General features: G+C 44.1%; 1 protein-coding gene across 5 annotated transcripts in view; it reads right to left on the reverse strand.

The window, feature by feature from the left end:
• Positions 1-12069, reverse strand: part of SH3PXD2A (SH3 and PX domains 2A) — a 389755-nt gene that overhangs the window by 47806 nt on the left and 329880 nt on the right. For all 5 annotated transcript variants that reach the window (XM_030569629.1, XM_030569628.1, XM_030569627.1 and 2 more), the window contains one exon: positions 1047-1160. In XM_030569629.1, coding sequence (XP_030425489.1) covers positions 1047-1160 — 114 coding nt within the window. The remainder of the gene's footprint in view (positions 1-1046; positions 1161-12069) is intronic.

A 12069-nucleotide genomic window follows, 5' to 3' on the forward strand; every position in this document is an offset into this window, starting at 1 on the left:
CATGGAAGATTGGGATAAACCAGAGTTGTCACCCTTGGGGCACAGTATAAAGAATGTATTGTGTGTGTTTGTTCCTAATAGACTGGCAGTCACCCCAAAGCATGTTCAGATAGGAGGTTCATAGACAGGAATGAGAGCTACACTGCCGTTTCGTTTGTATGTGGACATTTACATAAAGGGCACCCAGGTACTACAGAGATGGATTCTTTAGAATTGAGTAAATCATAATAAAACAGTGTCCTCTGTACACAGTTACTGCATGAATATTCCATTAAGAGGTGGTTAAGTAGGATGACACAGGTGTAATCATACTATCCCATTTTAGAGCTTGATTCAAGTATTCCTAGCCAAAATGATGCAGCTAGAACACATGTAAGCCTACTTCTTACCATGACAAGTGACTCTTCGGCTTTAGTGGAGTGAGACAGTTTTCTAACACGATTTACGCTTCCACCCACAGCCACAAACAATGAAATCTAATTCTAATGGCAACTTAAAAAAAAAAGTGTAACATAGACATGCTGAACTTCTGTAGATAGAAAAAGTTACCAAAAGCGAGGAGCAGAAGTCACTCTTCCTCCTCTTGAGCATCTCTAATAAATATTAGAATTATCTTCAGGAGACTCTTCTCCTCAAACAAAGACACTCACTGATCTTGACAGAAATTCTTCACTGTGCAAATTGTCTCCCACAATGGCAGAACGTGGATATCCAAGATATGCAAGGACACAGGCTGCTCAGACTGAAGGTCTTGAGTGTCATTTGCTACCATTAACAAATGGCACTCTTTGCTTTAGAATCCCCTGGTGCACTCAGCCCAATAGGAAGAAATTCAGGCCTGGTACTCAAGTCTGATCTCTTCTATGGCAGTGAATTTGCTGTTACTAGATAGCAAAAGTGACCAGTGAACTGGCTTAAGAATCACACCCTGCAGTCACCGCAGTCGGTCGTTGATAACTTGTTTAAAAAAAAAAAAAAAAAGGGTCCGATTTCTGAAATCAAGAGGACTAATTGAAAGATTCCCCTAGATACCAAAGAATTCATACCTTCCCCAGCTTTGGATGTGTTAATTTCTGAATCATCTCTAGTGCCATTTTGGGATTCCAGGTATGTGGCAGGGACCCAGCCCTGTTCCTCTGCTGTGCTCACAAACCACCAACCTGCAAGAGAGAAAGAGAAGTCATCAGCACTGGAAGGAATAGCCCCCTAAAACAACTCTGATGCTCAGCAGGATCCCAGCAAACAAAAACAGTTACAGCTCTGCAAGTCAATGATCTGGGGCAGAATTGAGGTGCCCTGCAGCAGTTTAGAAGCATACATCAATAGCACTATTTAGCATTTCTACTGTACTATCAGGAGACTACACAGAGCTTTCCAGAGGGGCCCATTATTGCCCTCATGCAACGGCCACATGGGGACTCAGTAGCAGAAGTCAGTTCAGAATTTAGTTCTGTCCTCACCACAGTCCCTGTTCCAATAACTAGAATCCCATTAGCAGATTCTTTGATCCAACCAGTTAAAACAAGTCTTAGTGACACAGCTCTAGTCAACACATTTTAAAGAGAAAACAGCAGGGGCCACACAAACCCTAGCACCAGAAGGCAAAAAAACCCCAACAACCTCCAAACAATAAAAATCAAGAGGAGTAGCTTGAAAGCGTCTCTCTTTCAGCAACAGAACTCTGTTCAATGAAAGATGTTACCTCACCCCCATCTGGTCTCTAATAAAAGTCAAAGGCAGTAGTTTTAGTCCTTCCACCAAGACTTCTGTAAAGTCACTTCAAAAGGGGATACGAAGTATTAATAACTTAAAAGTTTCTAGAGCACCTCTCCCCTTAGGATATCAAAACAGTAACTGAATTCTACACACTGGAGGTACTTTCGAGTAGTTTACACTATGGAGATGGGGAAAATGGAAGAATAGAGAAGTTAAATATATTTAACAGTTATGCAATGATTCAGTAGTGATTTCAGTCTGTAAAGCATTAATTCCAGCCTCCTTCCAACCCCTTTAAAACCCACTTCTACCATGCCGCCTACAGAAAATTGCAGGCTAATAATGGCTAGTTAGAGCGCCACTGGGGATTGGAGACATCCATTTATTTATTCCATCACAAAACACACAAATATGCACGTCTCTGAACCACACACAGATTAACTGGGTCAATGTCACTACTATCCTTGTCCTCCCGCCCCTATTGCCTCTTGTTTTCTTACATCTGCTGCACATTTGATTGGACTGTAAGATCTTTTGGGCAGTGACTATTTTCATAAATATTTGTACAATGCCTAGTGAAGTGGGGCCTCTGGGTGCTACCCGAAACACAAACTTCTCATGCCCTACTGTAGTCACTAGACCAGGAGTAGGCAACCTATGGCACGGGTGCCGAAGGCGGCACGTGAGCTGATTTTCAGTGGCACTCACACTGCCTGGGTCCTGGCCACTGGTTCGGGGGGCTTGGCATTTTAATTTAATTTTAAATGAAGCTTCTTAAACATTTTAAAAGCTTTATTTACTTTACATACAACAATAGGTTAGTTATATATTATAGACTTATAGAAATAGACCTTCTAAAAATGTTAAAATGTATTACCGGCACGCGAAACCTTAAATTAGAGTGAATAAATGAAGATTTGGCAAATCACTTCTGAAAGGTTGACGATCCCTGCACTAGACAATGCTGCCACCCAAACAAAACTGTGATATTAATAATAAAGGGGACTAGATACATCAGATACACCAGCAGCTTGTGGTATTAGAACTGTTAGTGCAAAGTATTTCTGATATCCTAGTTCTACAATCTCCAGAGAGGTATGAAGGAAACCACACAGCTACCTTCTGTCTGTCTACTTCCCAACACTTTACAGACCAATGAACTATTTGCATTACGGTAGCTATTAGAGACCCCCATCGATATTGATGCCCCATTGTGCTGGGTGCAGCACACAGAGTGAAGGACAGTCCCTGTCTGGGAGAGCTTACGATCAGAACAGTGGTGGGGACCGCTGGTGGAATGCTTACAAGTGAGGTTCCAAGTGTGCAGAACCCATCCAGTGAGGTGCTGCAGGAACAGGTTGAGTTTATGAACAGGGTTGTACCAAATTCATGGTCCATTTCGGTCAATTTCACAGTCATAGGATTTTAAAAGTCGTAAATGTCATGATTTCAGCTATTTAAATCTGAAATTTCACAGTGTTGTAATTGTAGGGGTCTTGACCCAAAAAGGAGTTGTGCAGGGGTCACAAGGGTATGGATGGGGTGGGGTTGGGGGGGAAGGCACGTACTGCTACCCTCACTTCTGCACGACTGCTGCCTTCAGAGATGGGCAGCTGGAGAGCTGTGGCTGCTGTCTGGAAGCCCAGCTCTGAAGGCAGAGCCGCTGTCAGCAGCAGCGCAGAAGTAAGGATGGCCCAATATGGTATTGCCATCCTTACTTCTACCCTGCTGCCTGCAGAACTGGGCCCTCAGTCAGTCGCCGTCACTCTCTGGCCACCCAGCTCTGAAGATAGTGCAGAAGTAAGGGTGGCAAGCCTGCAACACCCTCTCCCCCCGCCCCCTAAATAACCTTGCAACCCTCTGTCTCAACCTTTTGGGTCAGACACCAGGGTCGCCCAGAGGGGGGGCAAGTGGGGCAATTTGCCCCAGGGCCTGGGCCCTGCAGGGGCCCCCTCATGAGAGTTTTTCAGGGCCCCTGGAGTGGGGTCCTTCACTTACTCTGGAAAAAACTCACGGGGCCCAGGCCCCTGGAGCTTCTTCTGCTCCAGTCTTTGGCAGTGGGGGTCCTTCTGCTCCGGGACCTGCCACCGAAGTGCCAGGTCTTCGGCAGCAAAGACCTCAGGCCCCCTGAATCCTCTGGATGGCCCTGTCAGACACACACACCCCAGTTTGAGAAACACTGGTCTCCCCTGTGAAATCTGTACACAGTAAAGCACACAGAAGACCAGATTTCATGGTCTGCAACACATTTTTCAAGGCCGTGAATTTGGTAGGGCCCTACTTATGAAAGAGGCTGCAGAGCCTATTTCCACAAGCCAGCTAATCTATGACTTCAGTTCTCTCTTAATTGAAGCACATTTTCAACATGGGTGTTAAAAACCCCCAGTGCTGGTTCCAGGTCCAGCTACGATGGAAGATTTCACCGGAAGGATATACTGGTATTAAACCCACTCCTTTCTACTCTATAGGACTGAATACACCATGCACCCCAAGAAACCACATCCACTGGCCAGCCATTCCACAGCTGCTATGTAACGCCACAGAGACATGGATTTCTATTTTCTGGCCCAAGAGAGATTTGGAAACTTTATTTCACAACATTCATGGTCCGAGTTTAAATTTAGTTCTCCCTTCCCAGCAGGAGGTAGATTTTCCCTGACATGGTGCTCACCCATGGCAGTGGATACAGAGAAGTTAACAGAGCCAAGTAATTTCAAAAACAGACTTTTGTTGTTTGGTTTTGGGTTTTTTTGTTTGTTTTTTGAGCAGTAACGTATTAACATGGTTATCATATGAAATGTAACATACATTTATAGTGAACAAACACACAGTCAGTATGCCAGAAGCTAACAAATCAGCTGATACTAATTAGACTAGAAGAGTTTATATAAACCCTTCCTCCAAAGAAGATTAAGATGATAACTGTGCAAAGGACTAGATTATAACTTTGCATGTCCAACGTGGCCAACTTAAAAATTATAATAGAAGTCTTAATTTTTGAGTGTGTGCTCTCAACCTTAATACTGATTTAATGAAAACGTATTTTATATTACATTTCTTAGAGCTCTGGTTATTTCTCCCCCCAACCCCGCCCTGTTTGTCTTAAGTTGGTTCCAGGCTCCACTACCTCCTAGCACAGCTTGTAAATTCCTTGAGCTAGACCTATGCCCCCAAGAGGAGTTTTCAGATGACAAGCTGTCATGAAGCACCTGCGCTGCTAAGCAGCGCCCACAATCCCTGCAAGGCCTCCGTAAAACCTGAAATAGAAGATTTGACTAAACATGTATGGAATTGGTTAGTTACAACAGAATAACTTCTTCCCCTGCCCACTCAGCTCCAACACTACTGATTCATTTTTCTTCAAATATGGTTTGATTTTTAAGTCTCAAATGGAGATTTGCATTAAAAATTAGTAAGGCAACACCATCATATTATCCTGTTAATACATTTATATCAAGCCCCATCTTAAAGCCTCTTAGGTTTCTTACCTCCATTACTCCTGTAGGGAGCTGTTCCAGAACCTCACGCCTCTGATGGTTAGAAACCATCTAATTTCCAGCCTAAATTTATTTATGGCCATTTTATCCTTATTTGTTCTCGTGTTACCACTGTCCTTCAAACGTAAATAGCTTTTCTCCTCCCTGATACTTAGAGAGAAATCCTATTCCCTCTCAGTTTGTTTTACTAAGCTAAACAAGTCAAGTTTAAGCCTCTCATAGGACAGGCTTTTCATTTCTCTGATCATCCTAATAGCTCTTCTCTGCCCCTTCTCCAATCTGAATTAATCTTTCTTGAATCTGGGTGACCAGAATTGTACATATTACTCCAAATGTGGTCTCACCAGGGCCTTGTACAATGGCATTAATACTTCCCTATCTCTACTGAAAATACCTTTCTTGATACCTCCTAGGACTGCATTTGCACCTCCACCCTCCCACAAGTCGCATCACACTGGTAGCTCAGTCATCCTGTGATCTACTAATACATTCAGGTCATTCTCCTCTGCCATTTCCAGTTGAAACCCTCAGCTTATAAAACAGAAATTGCTGTTAGTCTCTAAGTGCACGACCTTACACTTCATACTACTACATTTCATCTCCCCCATTCACTTGGGGAGAGGGATAGCTCAGTGGTTTGAGCATTGCCTGCTAAACCCAGGGTTGTGAGCTCAATCCTTGAGGGGGCCATTTAGGAATCTGTGGCAAAATCTGTCGGGGACAGTAGCTGGTCCTGCTGTAAAGGCAGGGGACTGGACTCGACTCAATGACCTTTCAAGGTCCCTTCCAGTTCTTTCTCTATACACACACACCTATCTCATTTCTATTACTCCAGTCCTCAAAAGGTCATCCAATTCTTCCTGTAGGATAGTCTGATCCTCCTCAATGCAGACAATGCTTCACAACTTTCTTATCAGCAAGTTTCATTAGAACACTCCAACCTTTTATGCCAAGGTCACTAATGCAAATATGGAATAAGATCAGTTCCAAGGCTGAGCCTTGAGGAACTCCACTAGTAACCACCCTCTAGCCTTTCAGCATAGCCCACTGTGATCTCCCTTTTAGCCAGTTCTTTACCCACCTTACAATTCTTGTACTAATCCCCATATTCGCCTGTTTAATATTTTCCCCAATACTTAAGTCCAAATAAATGAGATCTCGCATATTTCCCTTGTCCAGTAAATCAGTTTGCTGATCAGATTAGTCTGACATCTGCCTATAGTAAGCACGTGCTGCATTTTATCTCATTTTCTTTAATTATTCTTACTATCAATGTTTGTTCTAAAAAGCCTGACCTACTATTGAGGTCAGATTAATGGGTCTGTAGGTGCCCAGGTTGATTTCCCCCTCCTTTCCTTAAATAGTCAACCTCATTGGCTGCCACACATTGTCCTCCCATCCATTCACCGTGATACCACAACCCTTCGGGAATTCCAGCGGATCATGGAAGATGAACGTCTCTCCCCAGCCACCAGGGCTTCAACAACATCCCTCACCACAGCTTGAAGTCACAAACTCTTCTGGACCCATGCGTTTAACATTTGCCAATGCAACTTTAACCCTGATGAAGCTTGGAAAACTGAATGGAGTTCACAGGAGTCACAAATAAACATCTCGTGAAAGACCTGACACAGAAGATACCTGGCTTTACTCTCCTGCCAAGCTCCTGAGCAACCCTAAACCGCATAAGTGCAAATCATGGCAGATACTGCACAAATAGAAAATGAAGGACACTCCAGTGTGCGACTGCGGTCACTCAGGACAGACCATGGAACAGATTCAATACCTGATTCACAAACAGAAGGGAGGCATCACAGCATTACCCTCTGCTACTCCCAACACAATTATCTGGCTTACCCATCGGAATGGAAAATTATAGTGGTTGCCCTACATCAGGCATACTAAGAACACAGGCACTGTGTTTATGCTATTCTCCAGTCATGTGGTACCACCCCAGATTTGACCAAATAAAAATCCTTCCTACTGGACTTGCAATTTCACATGCCAATTCTTTCAGGATTCTGGGACTGAGATTATCTGGTCCCCCCTGGACTTGAGCACCTTAGGCTCGGAGTTTTGCTTCCATCTCAGATGTGATATAGTCTTCACTTCCCTATGCTCATTCCCATTAGCCACTTTGCCTTTGCCCCTCTGTTCTACATCACCTCCCTGGCTGAAAAGTGAGGCAACCTCTGCAACTGTCAAACACAAGCAAGTCTGCGACCACTTCTACAACTTCTACTTCAGTTGGGGAGTTACTTCATTGCTCACAAATGGAGAACTGGCCTAATGATGGAAAGTCCAAGCTATAACCTCTGTACGTTGCAAATTTCCCTCTAATGCAAGAGCCGACAGACGCTTAACCAGAAGGTAGGCAAAACGCAGACTAGTTTCACAATGCAATCCACAGATGGAGACCACAGGTTCAAGGAGGCAACATTCCATTCAGATAACAGAGCACTGGATGCTAGCACTGTAGTTTCACAGGCCAGAGAGACCCCTCTGAGAGAGATTAGGACAGCTGCCATTTGCTCCATTTTGTGCAAATTACATGGGGCTTGTGGGCCATGGGCAAGTAGCCAAGGTGGCCATCAATTGAGCAAAGTCTGGGCTACTGTGGTGCAAACTGATATGCTTCCCCCCTACCCTGCCTGCTACAGGAACTGTGCTAAGAGACTTCTTTTTCTACAGCAGAATCAAGTGATGTATTTCTTTTGTGTTTTTTCCCCTCTCTCTGTTCAGGAGTTTAGCCTGACTTCAGAATTCATTATTAAAACCGTTCTAAAGCAACATCTGCAGAGAATTATGCTAAGTTATCTCTGTGTGCTGCCAAGACAGTATGAGGCTAGCTCTTGCGCTCTCACCATCTGCAAAAATTACACAGTGCACTGTGACTTGGATTAACCCTTACAGGCTCAGCCTAATCTCAGACACTAAATCAGAATTTTATGCCAAAGATGGCATAACTCTGAGGTGTGATCCAATACTTCTTTTCAAATTAATTTTAATAGGAGCTTTGTTCACAGAAAAGTAGTGGCTGGAATCCGCCATGTATTCACAAACCAAGGACAGCATCAGCAGCAATGCAAGCTTCCCCCGCACACTGCTATATATAAGTCTTGCTAGTAACAGCATGCCCCAGTCCTGACCCTATTTACTTCTTGCAATAGGTAGGGGATTCTGTCCCCATGCCCATTCAATCCTTTGGTCTGTGCTGAGTCTGTCTACCAGGGTGACGCTGATCGATAACTGTGATGGTGGGTTTTGTGGAATGATTAGAAAATGGAACCAGACAGACAACTCATCTCATTTAGCCACCTAATAGGTCAGGAACATGGGCTGGATCTGCATTGGTTACTTAGGGATAAAAGCTCCACAATCTCACAATTACCTCAGTCATTCATCCATGGCTACCAACTCACATGTGTTAGGATGGCAACGCATGAAAATTCACTGTCTCCAAAAATTCGTTTACCACCAATATTAGGAGGACCTATGTTCCCACTCTGACCCCTTCGTATAAACAGAAGAACGAGGGGTCACCCGATGAAATTAATAGGCAGCAGGTTTAAAACAAACAAGGAAGTACTTCTTCCCACAACAAAGTCAATCTGTGGAACTCATTGCCAGGGGATGCTGTGAAGGCCAAAAGCATACATGGGTTAAAAAGAGAATCAGATAGTTCATGGAGGATAGGCATTGATGGATCTCTTAGCCACGATGGTCAGGGATGCAACCCCGTAATCTGGGTGTTCCTACACCTCTGATTGCCAGAAGCTAGGAGGAGGATGACAGGGGATATATCACTTGAAATTGCACTGTTGTGTTCATTTCCTATGAAGCACCTGGCACCAACTACTGTCAGACAGACAGCAGGCTAGATGGGCTAATAGTGTGATACAATATGGCCATTCCAAAAGTTTTAGGGGGAGGGGCGGAGAGGGAAGAAAAAAATAAGGGAAGTAGGTCACCAAAAAAAAACCAAAAAAACAAAAAACAAAACCAGAATTAGAGGGAAATTAAGGAAAAAGTTTACTTTTTCCATAATATTAATATGTAAAACATTAAAAAAAGTAAGAAAAAAATAACCTGGAAAATTCCTCTCTCCACCTCAACCTTTGGCTGGGAGGATTTGAAGACTCAATCCATCTCCCCTTTGGATACTACACGTCTCACCCACTGAATTAAAAAAAAAAAAAAATTGGCGAGTTTAAGGCCCACTGTGGTGACGAATTCTCCCATCTCTTCAACAGATGAGTGTTCAGCTAGTATTGACTTAAATTCTGGGTCTTTGTTTTTATGGCTTCTCACACTGGAAGTGAGTTCACTCCTGGATTTGCAGATGCAGCTACAAGTGTAGTAGTTACGGGGAGGGCTTGAGGAGCTGGCCTTAGGATGTGCTCTCTTCTCCTGCAGAAAGACCTTACATGCCACTCCTCAAAAAGTGGATGCAGCCTCATGGCACAAACTTCTCTATCTGGCGCTGTCCAGTGCAACGTGTTCCCAGGTTTCAATGTCTAGCACATTTTGAGGTTGGCCTTTAGGGTATGTCTTTATATTTCAGAATGGTTAAAAAGCAGGTTCCCTTGCTCAGTTAGCTACAGAATGCTGCTTTCGGTATATGGGAAGCCTCTTTGCAGACCAGCTGTCTGACCTGGTAAAGTGGAGCCCTGATTAGCCAGGGATTTCGCAGGCAATTTGACACTCACTAAAATTCACTCACTAGTATTCTCTTTGAGAGAGAGAGAGAGAGAGAGAGAGAGAGAGAGAGAGAGAGAGAGAGAGATGTTTTTAGAATTTGACACAGTAAACAACTATACCCCAAAGGGGGCTGGACAACATTTTAAAAAGAAGCACAAATCTCACCTACAGGAGCGAGTTATATGTATTCTTCTAGTCAACGCTACCTTAAAAAACAAATCCCAGAAGTTTTGGGAACAAGATATGTGCAAGAGCAGCAAACTGGAACATTTGACACGTGATTTGCATTTAAGAAACTGCTCCCTTTACAATAGGCTCTGCTGACTTAGACCATGTTATACAGAGGCAACTGTTCTTGAGTTATTCCTAATTAGACACAATCAGGACTCTTCAAAACCTGGCATGCAGGCCTGCTCTTCTGACTTAAGACATTTTCCTTCAAAGATGCACTGTTTCATTCAAGACTGAGAATGACTTGACCAATCTTAAGAGTGTTTTCAGGATCATGATAATTCCAACATACATATAGTTATTTCAGATACTTTCCTTTTTCTGAAGTTCTAGAACAGTTATCTAACACTTCTCTTCCTTAGAAGAGAGATGTAGAAGGGAACAGATTAAGATTCACTGGTTTGGCGCACAGATCTAGCCTAAACTCTCAGGGCAAACCCTTCGGAGAATATGCAGGAGCAACAAAGGGTGTGGAAGTCATGAGCATCAGAAATGGAAAGTAGTGAGAGTTCAGCAGCATTAAATCCACTCTCACACCCACTTCTTAGTAATCTAATCTAATTTTTGTACATTGATGGAAATATCCATGATCTCTGCAAGATAAATTCTGCTAATACAGGGACTGTCAATCCAGCATCTTTCATCAGCATTAAAACTAATACAACATATAAAACAATGTTTTTTAAAGTGACACTTTCTCCTTAGGATTTTGCCCAATCAACCCAATTCTTAAGCAGACGGATCTCCATTTTTTAAAATGGTGTTTTGTGCAAGAGCACTTTTAAAACAAGGAGCTGGCTGCAGTAGTTTAGGAGTAGAGGCTGGACCATGAGTCACCATACAGAGGAGGTGTCTAGCCCAAGAATAAATTAATCAACTTAGTGAAATATTTAAAGCGGCTTTCATCTCTGAAATACACACCACCATTTCACAGGCTGCACTCATTGCAGATTTGGTTACAGCCAGCTTTGAGGTAAGAAGCATTTTTTTTTTAAATAGAAGAGATCTAACACCAGGATGGGAGGGCATACATACCCTGTGGCTAGAGCATTGCTTGAGTACTTAAATATCAGTCACAAGGATGCACAACTGTTTACATCCTCATAATCAGCCCCAGAAATCCAAGATTCAGCTCCATGCCATCAGTCAAGCTCAACTGTGCTCCAGAACCCTTTGTGCCAATTCCCAAAACACTGGTGTCAAGTGATTAGCCCTACTACAGTTCTCTCCATCCTGGGATCGCAAAATATTTCAAAAATGTTAATTACAGACTCACAACACCCTTGTCTATCACCATCTCCATTTTCCACATGAGGAAATAAACTTTTTGCCCAAGCTGACACAGCAAGTCAGGGTCAGAGCTGGGATTAGAACCCCTGACACCCTGAGTTCAACTCACTAGCCCAAGAGCCGGCAAACTCTGGCACACAGCTCACCAGGGTAACCACCCTGGCAGGCCGGGCCAGTTTGTTTACCTGCTGTGATGGCAGGTTTGGCTGATTGGGCTCCCACTGGCCGCGGTTACGTCCCAGGCCAATGGGGGCTGTGGGAAGTGGTCTGGGCCGAGGAATGGGCTGGCCGTGGCTTCCCACCACCCCCATTGGCCTGGGACAGTGAACTGCAGCCAGTGGAAACCGCGATCAGCTGAACCCACTGACACGGCAGGTAAACAAACTGGCCCGGCCCGCCAGGGTGCTTACCCTGGCGAGCCGTGTGCCAGAGGTTGCCGACCCCTGGGCTAGTCCATGGTACCAGTGAGCCCCATGATGTTTCAAAGTTGTGCTGGTTCATCTGGTGTTTCAAAGGCAGTTGGCCATGGATCACAACAGGTTACAGGGTGCTGCTGGTACGAGAGATGGCAGGGGTAGGGAGTGGGAGCATCTCTCTCTCTCTCCTTCTCCCCTTCCCTGCCCCCCACCACAAG

Source organism: Gopherus evgoodei, chromosome 7 (genome assembly GCF_007399415.2).
Source record: "Gopherus evgoodei ecotype Sinaloan lineage chromosome 7, rGopEvg1_v1.p, whole genome shotgun sequence".
Classification (NCBI taxonomy): domain Eukaryota; kingdom Metazoa; phylum Chordata; order Testudines; family Testudinidae; genus Gopherus; species Gopherus evgoodei.